The following is a 15,567-nucleotide window of genomic DNA, read 5'->3' as shown; positions in this document are numbered from 1 at the left end:
GTGTAAAAATCTATGGGATGGTTCTGGAGAGACGAATCTGGATAACATGAACTAGCAGTTAAAAAAAGAACAATACGGCTTCAGGCCAGGAAAGTTCAAAGTAAGAGCGCTACAGGAACATTACTCTGACTATCTGAGAGACTTGCTGACAGGTTTCTTGGATTTAGAGAAATCATATGACACTGCATCGAGAAACCACGTTTGGAAGATACTGATAAGAAAATGGACGGAGAAGGACATTGTTCTGAGGATAAAAGAATTCTCCCACCGAGCGAGGTGGCGCAGTGCCTAGCACACAGGATTGGCATTCGGGAGGACGACGGTTCAATCCCGCGTCCGGCCATCCTGATTTAGGTTTTCCGTGATTTCCCTAAATCGCTCCAGGCAAATGCCGGGATGGTTTCTTTGAAAGGGCACGGCCGACTTCCTTCCCCGTCCTTCCCTAATCCGATGAGACCGATGACCTCGCTGTCTGGTCTCTTCCCCCAAACAACCCAAGCGAAGCCCAACAAAAATTGATTCAAAGTTACAATTAAAAGAATTCTCCCAGCGAAGTGTAAGTTGTGTAAGAGTATCAAGACAGAGACAGGATGGCTGACACAGAGAAACAGTTTGTCAAATGGAAGCACATAACGTAATTTTTGTGCAAGGTTGTTCGATTATACCCGAGTAAGCGAAAGTAGATAACCGGCAGTAAAACAAAGTGACTGTTAAAATATTAAAAAAAAAAACAGCCGACACAGGAAAATTACTTTGAAAATGATTTCTACGTCTTGACAGCGTCGAGGTCATTAGAAAATGAGCACAAGGAAAGGAAGGCGGAGGAAATCGGCCGCGAAATCAGTTACAGAATCATTTTGGTATTCGCGTCAAATGTTTTGTGGAAGCCGCGGAGAACCTAAACCACAGTGACTGAGACTAAGCTGGCAACGTGCTCGTGCCCGTGCACAGGAGTGCGCGCAGCGTTATTTCGCGACCTAGGACAGCGGCGAGGGTCAAGGCCGCGCCGGCCACTGCACGGACGCCGGCCGCGCCTTCCGTGTGCGCCTCCCGCTGCCGCCGTGTGCCGCCGCTCGCCACTTGCCGAGTGAGACGTAAAGCCGTCGGCACACGAACCGTGCTATCGAACGTTAACGTTGAGCGTGCCAAGTTCAACGTGCTGCTGAACGCTCAGGAACTATGCGACTTGTGCATACGGTACGTGGGCCCCAACGTGGTATACGCGATCGCAATGCACTCCAGCGGCAGTTGAGGGATGTTTCTAGTTCGTAAACCACGCTGTTTACTCAACGGGCGCGCGTAAAATTCCGACGTTAGCTCCATTAAAACGCACATTTCCTCCATCGTCCACGAAATGGAAAATACCATGTCCATTCAGTAAGGACACAGGCTTATAAAAGTGCCATTACAAATAGTGCGGTACAAATTTGGAATACTTCTCCGCATAAGATAAATATTATTTCGTCATTCCTACATTTTAGTAAAACTCCAAGGCCAGTCTTACTTGATCACTGTTCCTGCCCAGCAGCAGAATCTTTGCAACAAGCGTAAAAGGAAAAGGAGCAAAATATCTTTATACAAGTAGCGCAAGCTGTCCAGTAGATTAAGTCAATTGAACAAAGTCACCCTAAAAAAAAGGTGAACTTATATTTACATAACATCAAATATTATAGTATGTACTTATATTAAACTAATAATAAAGTATCAGAATCTAATAAAAACGCGAATGTTAGGAAATAAAAGTTGGAAGTGTCAAGACGCGAACCACCGCCCGAACCATCATACCAATACAAGATCACAACGCTACTCATTACGCTTTTTTTTTTTTTTTTAAATCGTTGTGTTCGGTCGTTGCGGACGTCGCAAGTCATCCCGTTCAAGTTAGGTGGTTGATCCTTCCACTCAGTTTTTTATTACAGAGGCCCACCGGCTCTCTGGCCGAACACGCTGAGCTACCGCGCTAAGCCAACAACACACCTATTTCAAGTAATCATAGTATCTTACCCCTTGCAAAAAACCTTATCGTAGCTATGTTACTAATTGAAATTTAATTATAACAAATTGTACCAAGAACAATGCGTTTTGGGTGGGTCTTCAGTGTGTCGCTGCCTTCAAATAGCCTACTCTCATAATATGCAAGTTACAATAATTCTTTTGCCACGAATATGATGTTTCTCATTATTTTATTGGAACGAATCACACAGTTAACAACGGGTTTTCCAGTGATTCTCAATTTGCTGGTGCTCAGAAACGGCAAATATACATATAGCCTTGAAATGAATGCCAATGTGGCGCGTCACAACTCTGTACTGAAGGGAGACGGCGTGCGCGTGACGTAGGTGGCGTTGTGCCATCTCATTGGTCAACGCTCAGACGCACGCTCAGAATATCTGACATGCCAGATATTGCTCTGCACGTTCGGAAAGACTCCCGAACGTGCTATTCCACGCTATGAGGTCAGAAACTCGGCACGCTCAACGCTCAACGTTCGGATGCACGGTCCATGTGCCGACGGCTTAAGCTGTGCTCAGCGAGCTGGCTGGCAGCACAGGCCGCTAACCACCGAACGCCAAACACTCCCAAGTACAGCGTGGGCCATCTAACGTGGATATCTTGTCAACAGCTGCAGGTCTCCGTAACGCATTGGCACGAACTAGACTGAGGTTTCTTTTTCATACATATCTGTACAGAAAGCAGATGGCAGTCATAAGAGTCGAGGGGTATGAAAGGGAAGCAGTGGTTGGGAAGGGAGTGAGACAGGGTTGTAGCATATCCCCGATGCTGTTCAATCTGTATATTCAGCAAGCAGTGAAGGAAACAAAAGAAAAGTTCGGAGTAGGTATTAAAATCCATGGAGAAGAAATAAAAACTTTGAGGTTCGCCTATGACATTGTAATTCTGTCAGGGACAGCAAAGAACTTGGAAGAGCAGTTGAACGGAATGGACAGTGTCTTGAAAGGAGGGTATAAGATGAACATCAACAAAAGCAAAACGAGGATAATGGAATGTAGTCGAATTAAGTCGGGTGATGCTGAGGGAATTAGATTAGGAAAAGAGACACTTGAAGTAGTAAAGGAGTTTTGCTATTTGGGGAGCAAAATAACTGATGATGGTCGAAGTAGAGAGGATATAAAATGCAGAATGGCAATGGCGAGGAAAGCGTTTCTGAAGAAGAGAAATTTGTTAACATCGAGTATAGATTTAAATGTCAGGAAGCCGTTTATGAAAGTATTTGTATGGAGTGTAGCCATTTATGGAAGTGAAATGTGGGCGATAAATAGTTTAGACAAGAAGAGAATAGAAGCTTTCGAAATGTGGTGCTACAGAAGAATGCTGAAGATTAGTTGGGCAGATCACGTAACTAATGAGGAGGCATTGAATAGAATTGGGGAGAAGAGGAACTTGTGGCACAACTTGACTAGAAGAAGGGATCGGTTGGTAGGACATGTTCTGAGGCATCAAGGGATCACCAATTTGGTATTGGAGGGCAGCGTGGAGGGTAAAAATCGTAGAGGGAGACCAAGAGATGGATACACTAAGCAGATTCATAAGGATGTAGGTTGCAGTAGGTACTGGGAGATGAAGAAGCTTGCGCAGGATAGGTTAGCATGGAGAGCTGCATCAAACCAGTCTCAGGACTGAAGACCACAACAACAACAACAACACATATCTGTAATGTCTTCATCCAAATACACTGCTGTTTGTGAAATTGTAACACCCAGAAGGAATGGTATGAATCACTCCAAAATCGGAGGATGCATAGACAGTAGAACTATAATAAGTGGTTAACACTGAGTGCAGTTAGTGCTAGCAGCGCCCACTTTTCTGTGCCCGGACAGGTCACAGCTAAGCCACGCACAGTCGGCGCAGAGCCGTCAAACCGAGTGCAAACGTGAGAGATAGTGCCGGTACGCCCTGTCGGAGTCAAAGGGCACAATATCAGCATCGTAATGGTTTCGAACGTGGCTGAAAGATTGTTCTCCGGCACACGGATTTGTCGCACCGTGACATGGAGGTTCGAACAGGGCGCGCTGCTGCCACAATGACGAATGTGTTGAACAACTGGAAAGAAGAGGGTCGTACACAGCGATAAGCGGATACCGGACCACACAGTGCGACCACAGCACGGGCTGAACTCCATCTTGTCCGCGTGGCCGTAAACGACACAACGGCCTCGTCCACAGCGTTGCCTCGATGTAGAAGCACTGTCACGAATATGGACATGTCTGCGTAGACGGTGACTTCTGCTGAGGAATGGACTGATGGCACGAATTCCATAGTGTCCGCTTCCATTGTCCAGAAAACAACAACTCCTCAGACCGCTATGGACATATATACGTCGTCACTGAGGTGCTGAACAGCAAAATTTAGTGTTTTCGGACGAGTGCCGCTTCAATTTGTCCTGTGTGAGACGCTACCGTGGTGACAGCTATCGGGCAGACTACATTGTTGAGCGGTACAGCGGACAAACGTCAAGTGTAACGCTTAGGGGCGCCATTGGCTACAACGCGCCGAGAGCAATCTGAACGGCAACCGCTACATCAGTGACAGCTTACTACATCAGTGACAGCTTAGAGTCCGAGGCAATGTCCCTCCTGTAGGCAGCTCCTCGTGCCATGTTTCAGCAGGACATTGCCCGAGTACGTGTGGCGAGGAATGTGCAAGTCCTCTCCGAAGAACGGCAGGTGACACTGCTTTCTGTGCCCTGCACGTTCGCTTGACATCTCCAGTCGGGGATATGCTCTGTTGCAAACTTGTTCGTTCTGGTCCTCCTGAAACCACTGTCGATGCTTTGTAGACGTGCCTACAACCGTGGGGCTGTGTGTTCCCCCGTGATATATGCAGGCCCTCTTTGACTCCATGTTACGACGTCTTGAGGCCCTGGTTGCAGCACATGATGGCTACGTGTTATACTTAATTCCAACGGTCAAAGTACACGTACAGTTTGTACTTCTAATCATTTGTGTACATAAGGACGCAATTATTGTTTATAACCTGAACAAAGGACTAAAAAGTGACGATTTGTTTCACGCTTTCTCGGAGAAAAGTGACAGAGTGAATTCCGTTGCAGACTTAAAAAGAGGCGGATTACATGAAAATTATCATACATCCAGCGTAACGGCTACGATGGTCAAGTTAGAGAAATTGTGGCTTATACAGATGATCAGTGACAGCCTCTCTTCTCTTGCTGTATGGGCGAATAGAATAGGAAAAAAGGGGCCAGGGAAAGGGAAGGCCGGGGAGGAGGAGAGGGCTCGATACTGAAACCTAGTACACACGTATTTCTTTGTTTTAGACAAGTTCAAGAGCTGCATTTTTGTCTATTTATATTTCATTCTTTGCGACAAGCTTCGGGGTCGCAGTGCCGTTCTAAACTGCTCATTCTTGTAGTCAGCGAAACTGTTAAGCTAGAACTTCGCATCATCACCGGCTAAAGCTACGGACCCACAAATAAAATCTCTTCTCCTTCGAAAATGGAGGAGATTATGGTACACACGTGACCTCTACCACACAGCGTGCGCTAAGCTGCGGAGAACATGTGTAGGTGCCGGTCTTTATTTTCCTCCATAACACGCTTACTGTGTTATGTAAACTAGCGCGAAATTCGAACTTCCTGACAACTTAAGAATGTGTTCTGGACCACGACTTGACTCGGGAATCTTACGTTTCGCGGGCAACTCTCTTATCGACTAATCTATCCACGTATGACCAGCTCTCACAGCGTCAATTCTGCCAGTACCTCTATGTAACACTGAATTGTTTGGCTGGAAGGAATATGTGTTACTGGAGTATATGTAATGTTAGAAGATGAATTTGTCAACGTTCGAGCTGTTTCTGTGTACTCAATCACATTCGTCAACAACGCATTTGCAGGTAATTCATGTTTAAGAATTTGAATCGTAATTCCTGTTCCAAGGAGGGATTTTCCTCCGACCTACGCCTTTCACGGAGCTCTACAAAAATGCAACGAAGTATCTCCTATAATTCTGAAATGTTAAAGTAGAAGCTACAAGAGTGGATTTCATCTTTCAGGTACGATTCCAGTATTCAGAATCCCAGTGCAGTACCTACTAACAGTAGTGGAAAGCTAATTTTACCATCCATTGCCATATATAAATCATCTATAGTGACGGCAAAGCACTAGCCCATTATCCACAGTAACTCACCATTTGAGATGCAGTCTTCAGGTTTCTGCTCTAAAGTAGTTGGCCAGACTTACCTGAAACAGATAAACAGCGCGAATAAATTGTTGAACAAATGTAGCATACAGTACGAAACAAGATGTTAGATTAGTCAAAAATAATGCGAACGCAATATTAAAGTGGCTGTTGTGGTTTTTGCCCCAGCTCACGCCATGGTCAATGAAAACCCATTCTAATAGTTGTCGAGAAACACTGTACGAAATTAATTAGTTTATCGTGTGATTTAATATGTATTATCTATCATACTCTGGAAATGGACAATGGCAATAAGTCTACAGGAGTTGAGGCTTCGGTCGGCACTGCCTGCCTGCATTGCGTGACCGTAACATATTCGTTCCGTGAGCGAGCGAGACAAGAAAAGTGGACTGAGAGGACCCAAAGTGATCGAAACCAAGTGTTTGCGAACTCTTGGAGCTGAAAATTGTGTTAGATTTTTAAGTGTTTCTAACGCAATTAGCGGTACATTTGATGCCCTGGCAACTGAATTTTTTGCTGGCAAATTGCAGTAGCAGCTCATGTTTATTTGGCAGATTATTACAGCGACTTTTCAGTTTTAGATGTAATTAAATCTTCGTCACATAAAATGTAAGTTTCTTTCGAAACTTGCAGAGACATGTAATTAAAAGAAAAAGCAACGTACCCACAGCTGCAGGAGCAAGACATACGAGTAGTTAAAAGTATCGCTGTCTTGAGATAATATTAAATGTCAATCGATGGGTCTTGTGGTACGTAAATAATATGTTCCACCTAATCTATACACCAAAAATACATAGTACAGTATGATGAGAATATTTTGTTATAAAAATATGTACCGTCATCGCGTAGAGATGTCACAAGACGTGAGCGTCACTGCTGCGATACTGACACAGCATACAGCTAGAAAATTTAATGATCGGAAGATTCAAAGATACTCTGAAACTGTGAAGAAAATATTGTCACTAATTAGATATTAACCAAATACCATGACTACATCTGCACAAACCGTTGCCAGGAAACAACACAGCAAATTACACGACATATAAATCCCTTTGTCTTTCCTTTTCGTATGTTCCATATAAGCTACTGAATTGTTGCATGAAGGGCTCAAGATAAAAGAATATACGTGCATTGCCAATTATATAGCTATGGCTCATAGTGTTACAGTTTCATATTCGTTTACGGACAACAGAGTGCACAGTTTCGAGATCAGAAGACAGGTTGGTGGTAAACATGATCAAATGGACTATATTGAGGCGAAACAACGAATACGAAACAGAATTAAAGTCAAGATGCAGGCCACGCTTCAGAAGAACAAACCAAGGAGTGAATTCAAGTGGAAGTGTTACTGTAATTAAGGAAACTAATGGCCACATTACTCACGGCATCTCGCTGTTTCCCATAAGAGTTCGAACTAAGTGTGCATCTGCACTGAATGAATCACTGGCCGTCATTGCCCTAATTATATATATGTGGTGTATGTTCTTTCGGATACCACATATACGTAATATGGATAAGTTGCAACAAAAATGACAAGTACTTCAAATAAAATAATATTTATTTGCATGAAAAACTGATTTCAAAATCAACCCAAAACTTCTTGAAGTAACTTAAATGTAAAATAACGTAATCAAGTAGGAATTTTAATTTTAAATTTTAATGAGATGAGTAGTACTGTATTCCGTTTGTGCATATATACTCAATATTGGCCTTTATGGGTGACAGTTGATTTCCCATGAAGGTTTGCCTTAACGTCTGTTGTGGTATTTATTTTTTTGTCGACACATCAGCTAAGAACCTGGTTTCGCACGTATATGAAGTTGTAAATTGCAAAAAATATCAGCAGAGCCTTCTACATCTGCATCTACATATACATTTATACTCCGCAAGCCAACTTGCGGTGTGGGTCGGAGGGTACCTTGTGTACCTCTGTCACTTCTACCCCCCCCCCCCCCCCCGCCCCTCCTGTTCCAGTGGCGAATAACGACTGCCGGTAAGACTCCGCGTGGGATCGAATTTCTCTAATTTTATCCTCATGGTCTTTCCGCAAGGTATATGTACGACGAAGCAATACATTTGTTGACTCTTCTAGGCACGTAAGTAAGCAACACCGTGACGGGGAACGCCTCTCTTGCAGCGTCTGTTGCTGGAATTGGTTGATCATCTTCGTGACGCTTCCGTGCTTACTAAAGGAACCTGTAACGTGCATTTGGCAACAGTTGAGGCTACTCATCTTTTAAACTACACCAGAATTCTGATAATAATTTTAATTTAAATTTTTCTTCCAACGACGAATCGGGCGCCAGGTCAGTTAACCCCTTGAATAACAGAGGTTTCTGCCTGAAACCACCATTTTATGATTTCTTTAAGGTACCAGTGCCTTCCGCATGAAACCATCCATACTATATAAGATCAAGACCTCTAGTGATACAGTAGGTACACGGTGCACTGTGGCAGTCAGTTGCAGAGTTGAAAGCAACAGCCGGGGCGGAGATAACGCTACGTAAATGTAGGTAATTGTAGGAGATTGTGACGTGCTTTCTTATAGTGATGACATTGATGAATCTAAGGGTACTGTAACGTAAAATTCAGTCTATACTGCTGCTTTTACTGTTGATTTCGAAATGAAACCACTGAAGCAGTATGTACTTTTGATATAAATTTCTTAAATTTTAGGCCCATTTTTGTTTGTTATTTAGGACTTTAATTGTTTTGGATTTTCTGAGATGATGAAAGTTTCAAGATGTGGATTTTGTCCAGGAAAAAGGCGAAACTGCTTTCAGATATATTTCATGAAGCGATGGGTGGTTGTAAAGTATATGTCCCAGTAATTCGAAAAGAGAACCCACCTCCTTAAAATAACTGATTGTTTACTTTTTGCTAGTGTATTCTTGTATTCGTTGCTTGCTATTATAATATGTCCCAGCAATTCGAAAAGAGAAGCCACCTCCTTAAAATAATTGATTGTTTAGTTTTTCCTAGTGTCTTCTTGTATTCGTTGCTTGCTATTATAACAATGTCAGTTTTTTTGAAATTTTTTAATTTTTTTTAATGTTGTTGGGACTCAAAGTGTTAAAGTAGCGAATTATTCTGCTGACATGATCGAAGGTGGGTCCGATATTTAATCACCTTTTCATTTGGAAACTGCTGAATAAAAGCTTAATTCAAGTTTTCAGGTACTGAATAACTATTTCAATAAATGTCTCCCTCATTCCAACCCGTGCCACCTGTAAAAAAAAAAAAAAAAAAAAAAAAAAAAAAAAAAAAAAAAAAAAAACTATTATTGTTGGGTAAGACTCGAACACATTGCTGGTTTCTGCCTGGTCTTACAATACGGTTTCATTCGTTGCGAGTGTCGCTGTGGCAGTTAGTATCAACTGTACTGCCTACAGAAGCGTTTCTTAATCTGTGTTCCGTGGAACCCTGAGTTTTCATGGAGATCACTAGAGGGTTTCGCGAAATTTAATCACATTTTTTCATAATGTACAAAAAATAATTAACAATACAAATTAGCATGTCTGCTAAATTAAAATAAACTAGAATAACAACTAACCATTACTTCGAACTTATTAACTTGGAGAATTGGTACGAATATGACGCCAACGAATAAGCATGTATTTATCGCGATATCGGCCTTTATCTGGTACGCCGCACTTTCAAATACGCGCCCCGCCTGTTACGCCACCGCGTTTCCTGCAGCCGCCACCGCGGCAAGAGGGCGCTGCCAATGAGATACGAGCATTCCCTCTCCGGAGCTGCGGCGGTGAGTGTACATAAGTTCGAACATCCGTGCATTCAGCCCCTTTTTGTGTGTTTGCCTGTTGAATAACTTTTACACAGTTTCATAGTGGCCAGGGCTCGACATCTTCTGAATAGTCATTGTATTGAAGAGTGACAGATTTATAAATCTTTTATATCTGTACATATTTATACATTCAAATTTTATCATAACAACTGACGCTGAAAACTACCGCAAAAAGTTATGTTTTCTTTGTACTATTCGACACTAGATGCAGACTAAATTAATATCTGAATTTTCTCTTCAGAACGGTATCTCTTTGCTCGGTGCTGCATCCACTAAAGAACCACACATCGTGCAAGGACGACACAACGTTTATAAGATACCAGACAGAAACTAGCAGATTCTACATCTACATCTACATGACTACTCTGCAATTCACATTTAAGTGCTTGGCAGAGGGTTCATCGAACCACAATCATGCTATCTCCCTACCATTCCACCCCCGAAAAGCACGCGGGAAAAACGAACACCTAAACCTTTCTGTTCGAGCTCTGATTTCTCTTATTTTATTTTGATGATAATTCCTACCTATGTAGGTTGGGCTCAACAAAATATTTTCGCATTCGGAAGAGAAAGTTGGTGACTGAAATTTCGTAAATAGATCTCGCCGCGACGGAAAAGTCTTTGCTTTAATGACTTCCATCCCAACTCGCGTATCATATCTGCCACACTCTCTCCCCTATTACGTGATAATACAAAACGAGCTGCCCTTTTTTGCACCCTTTCGATGTCCTCCGTCAATCCCACCTGGTAAGGATCCCACTCCGCGCAGCAATATTCTAACAGAGGACGAACGAGTGTAGTGTAAGCTGTCTCTTTAGTGGACTTGTTGCATCTCATAAGTGTCCTGCCAAAGAAACGCAACCTTTGGCTCGCCTTCCCCAAAAAATTATCTATGTGGTCTTTCCAACTGAAGTTGTTCGTAATTTTAACACCCAGGTACTTAGTTGAATTGACAGCCTTGAGAATTGTACTATTTATCGAGTAATCGAATTCCAAAGGATTTCTTTTGGAACTCATGTGGATCACTTCACACTTTTCGTTATTTAGTGTCAACTGCCACCTGCCACAGCAGCATACAGCAATCTTTTCTAAATCACTTTGCAACTGATACTGGTCTTCGGATGACCTTACTAGACGGTAAATTACAGCATCATCTGCGAACAACCTAAGAGAACTGCTCAGATTGTCACCCAGGTCATTTATATATATCAGGAACGGCAGAGGTCCCAGGACGCTTCCCTGGGGAACACCTGATATCACTTCAGTTTTACTCGACGATTTGCCGTCTATAACTACGAACTGCGACCTTCCTGACAGGAAATCACGAATCCAGTCGCACAACTGAGACGATACCCCATAGGCCCGCAGCTTGATTAGAAGTCGCTTGTGAGGAACGGTGTCAAAAGCTTTCCGGAAATCTAGAAATACAGAATCAACTTGAGATCCCCTGTCCATAGCGGTCATTACTTCGTGCGTATAAAGAGCTAGCTGCGTTGCACAAGAACGATATTTTCTGAAACCATGCTGATTACGTATCAATAGATCGTTCCCTTCGAGGTGATTCATAATGTTTGAATACAGTATATGCCTAAAACAATAGGGGAGACATTTACTGAAAAATAGCTTCACACAGCTTCCGACGTTATCCACTAGAATAGGTAAATAGGAAAAGTAGCGACGAAAGGGCCGAATCGCGACAAAGGCGACTTCGTAGAGAGGACGCAGGGAGGTGTGCCGAGCGCACTATTAACCCAGTTCCCGGGGCGGCGCATTTCGCGAAGTGACGCAACCGCGGTGCCAGGGGCGACCCGCTCGGCGCGGACGAGGTATCCGAGCGCGGGCGCCTGCGTGTTTTCTTTTTTTTTTTCACGGTGATGCCGCGGCTGCCGGCCGGCAGTTAATAACCCCACATGCCCGACCAGCTTCTTTTTAGCTGGCTCCCATCCTGCCGTGTGTCTCTGCGCCCGCCTCATCTCAACAGCTGCTGTGACAACATTTTTAACCGTGGCGTGGAATTCTGCGTATTTTAAACGCTAATCTAAATTATGCCCCTGCAGCTCCGAAATTAAAAGGGATCGCTGTAGGGAAATATTTCATCTTCGCCAAATGTTGAATGCACGCTCGCTAGTCCGTATAACGGGGAAAGACAGGGAAATCGAGGGCAAGTGGAGCAAAATATACCCGTGTCCCATTTACGGTTAAGAATGCTTTTAGCGCTCCGTGCGCACTGGCTCGCGATGACAAACGAGCTCGGCGCGTGGCAGGACGGCAGCGGCGTTAAACTCGCAAGAGTGCATTCCGCAGCACTCAAACTCAGTCTGCATCTCAGACCAGACCTGTGATTGTTGGACCCGACTACACTGAACAGTCGACTGTAGAAACTTCCGTTCTGCCACACTGTTCAACCGGATTAGTCGGCACCTCAGCAAGTTCTTATCATTTTATTTTATTTTCGTTGTAGATCTCAGTTCATGTGCAGCTCTCTTCTCATCTGTGCATAATCACTGAAATCAACATAATTTTGAATCCGTTAACTTTGTTCTACCTTCGTCTCCCTCTACAGTCCACCCCTCCTCCTACCCCCCCCCCCCCTCCACACACACACCCCACAATAACCAACTTAACAATGCCTTACTGCTCACGACATGTCATCTCAAGTGAACCGTCCTTTCAATGAAGCTGTGCCAAAATGCTCTTTTCTGTACGACACTATTCAGCGCCTCATCGCTGATTGCCTAGTCCACTCTTCTAGTCCTCAACATTCTTGTCGTCTGTCTTGTTTATCCCTCACGTCTCACTTTCATGTAAGACTACACTCGAGCTAAATACTTTCAGAAAACTTTTTATTATTTTAATTTATTTTCAACGTAAACACGTATCTATTTCACAGAACAGCCTGTCTTCCTGTCTGCATTTTACATTCTCATCCGACTTCTTCATTTTTCTTCCAAATAGCAAAACTCATACACTGCACTCTATAACTTGCTGATTTACTTCTCCAGCATCGCCTTAAAGCTTTTATTTCTTTGTTTGGTCTCCACTCATTGTATATAGGTCGATAGTCGGTCATATTCCGTTCTTTCAACAATGTACGAACGACAGAACCACGTCGTCATTATGAGTATCGTGGACTCGTGTATGTTTTAGCTGGTGCTCTTATGTCGTCAGAAGTGGAATGCGATCGCAGAGCTTTCACCCAGTCGATAACCACCTTACGAGTCACGCTGACGCTTCCACTTATTTGAAAAGCTACTCTAACTATTGACGCTCAGCGGACATCCAAGTGAAGCAAGGGTCAAAGCCCTCTCAGAAGATACTGCACAAACGCCTTTTCTACGAGGAGCTTATTCGATACTATACATTAAAAATTTCTTTGACATATAATACCACAGCAAAATATATTGTTAGAATGGGAAATCAGAATGTCCTTCCAACGAAACGCACTTTCGGCAATATGCAATGTACCATCTTGAGCGAGGCACATAAAGCTACTCTTGTCGTACTATTTAAACTAGACAAATCTGCGGTGTGGGCGTTTCTATCGGTCTTCTTGACATGTGTATATTCCATCTCCGATGAAGACTGTCCCACATCCTCCTTAAACATACACATTCAAGACGAAAGATATGGAAATTGTTTTATGTATATATATTTTGTTGGTGGTGCGGGGTCATCAGTCTTCAGCCTGGTTTTATGTGGACCATAACGATTTCCCCTCCTGTGCCAGTGTTTTCATATGAGAGTAGCATTTACACCAAATGTCCTCAATTATGTGTCATACATGCTCTAATATCGGTTTTCCCCTACAATTCTAGTTTTATGTCAGCATATTCCTTTCCTCGCCGTTTCTGCGTAGACCCTTCTCGTTTCTTATAATTCAATTTAATTTTCAACCTCCTTCTGTAACATGACGTATCAAACGCTTCGATTCCCTCCTTTTCCGGCATTCGTACAGTCAATAATTCACTTTTACAGAAACGTACATTCTCAGAACATTGTTTTCCAAGAGAAGGCCTGTGATACTAGTAGACTTCCGGCGAGAAGAAATGCTCTTTTTGTACTATTTGTTTCTTACGTCATCCTTGCTACGTCCGTCAGGTGTTATTTTATTTCCAAATGAGCAAAATTGCTACTTCGAGGTATCCAATTTTGGTTAGGAGTTTTCCGCTAACCTCACTTCTGCTGCGTCTAAATACTTCAGTCGTTCTTATACTCTCAGTCGTTCATTCCACTCGACAGGTCTTGCAATGCCAAAACGAGTAAAGTGGTTCTTGCCGAAAACCTATTAACATTGGGCCGCCTTCGTCGTATGATGATACGCGAGTATATATAAAACCATTACGCATAAATAAGGCGACAGAAAAACGTGTGCATGAGTGTCTCCGTGTTACCTTCCAAAATGCGCCATGTTCTGCTACTTGAAGCTAAGTCATCGTTCTCTCGGTTGCCCCCTTACGCTCCACGACCATCATCGTGGCCCAAGCCGCAGTGACGAAATAAAAACAAATTTATAAACGCCACCCGCAACTACCTGCGTGTCCATATCTGCGCCGCTGTCAGAATGTGCACGTGTACATATATCTGCACAAGGGGGAGGGGAACACCACACACCCCGCAGAGAGATTTCGAGCGTGTCCAGACCAGCCTGACCCAATGCCGCGAGCGCGGCGTGGCGGACGAGACAGCTCTCACCCATAAATAAGGGAGCCCTGCGGGAGGGGAAGGATGGAAAGGGGGGGGGGGCGGGGGTATGCATCAGGTCGCGTACATTCCTGGCCGACGACCCTAATAAATATGCAAATTCGCAAATCGTACATCCCAAATATTTCACACCAGTGCGAGGACGTGTACTCGTGGGAAGCACCAGAAATAAATAAAGGAATGAGAAGCAGAAATAAAGGGAAAAAAGGGCAGAGTACGCGGCTGCCCCGCTATGATGCATCGGCGCGCTCGCGGCCGCACATTTGTCTCCTAATACCAGGGCGAGAGGCGGCGATCTAGACAGCAGCGGCGACTGTGTACGTATTTCCCGGACGGACGCATAAACTATTCGCCCCTTTGCATCCCCGCCGAGAAATCGCCGCGAAGTACATTCGAAACCGACACGACGACGAAAAACGAAGTGAAAATTTTCTATTTGCAACATGCGGCAGAACTCGCCGCGGCAGTATTTAAATAAGGGCCTGCTCCGCGAGTCTTATCTGCGAAAGATGCTCCATAAAGTGCGATATGCAGATACTGCTCTCATTCGCCTGCCAGGACCGCAATGCGAGAAGAGTGCGGGAGTCCGTGTCACTCGCAACGATTCGAATTGCCGACAAGCGACTCCGGTGTTCGTGGGCTGCAAATCGAGACAGCACGCTCGCGAAGAGAAGAGATAACACCGACAACTCAACTTTCCCGACAGCACCGTGACCCGACCTGTGCGAGTTGGTAAGATTTTCGCCTGTATCAGACACTTCCGACAGGTGCCTGAAAATACAACTCCCTCCGAAGGCGAACGCACTAGCTCAGGAGAGAGAAGGTATCTTGTGGCCGACAAGCAGCCTAAGTCAACATCAAATATACAGAATGCGACACGGC

General features: G+C 44.0%; 1 protein-coding gene across 1 annotated transcript in view; it reads right to left on the bottom strand.

Annotated features, from left to right (window-relative positions):
* Positions 1-6,146: 6,146 nt before the first annotated feature.
* LOC124803076 (protein dachsous-like) overlaps positions 6,147-15,567 on the bottom strand; it is a 234,717-nt gene continuing 225,296 nt past the window's right edge. Inside the window, exon 3 of the mRNA XM_047264205.1 lies at positions 6,147-6,220. Within this exon, the coding sequence (XP_047120161.1) occupies positions 6,185-6,220 (36 nt within the window). The 3' untranslated portion in view covers positions 6,147-6,184. The remainder of the gene's footprint in view (positions 6,221-15,567) is intronic.

This window comes from Schistocerca piceifrons, chromosome 6 (assembly GCF_021461385.2).
Source record: "Schistocerca piceifrons isolate TAMUIC-IGC-003096 chromosome 6, iqSchPice1.1, whole genome shotgun sequence".
In the NCBI taxonomy this organism is placed as follows: Eukaryota; Metazoa; Arthropoda; class Insecta; order Orthoptera; family Acrididae; genus Schistocerca; species Schistocerca piceifrons.
The sequence above is the reverse complement of the archived record's forward strand: the minus strand, read 5'-3'. Positions and strand labels throughout refer to the sequence as shown.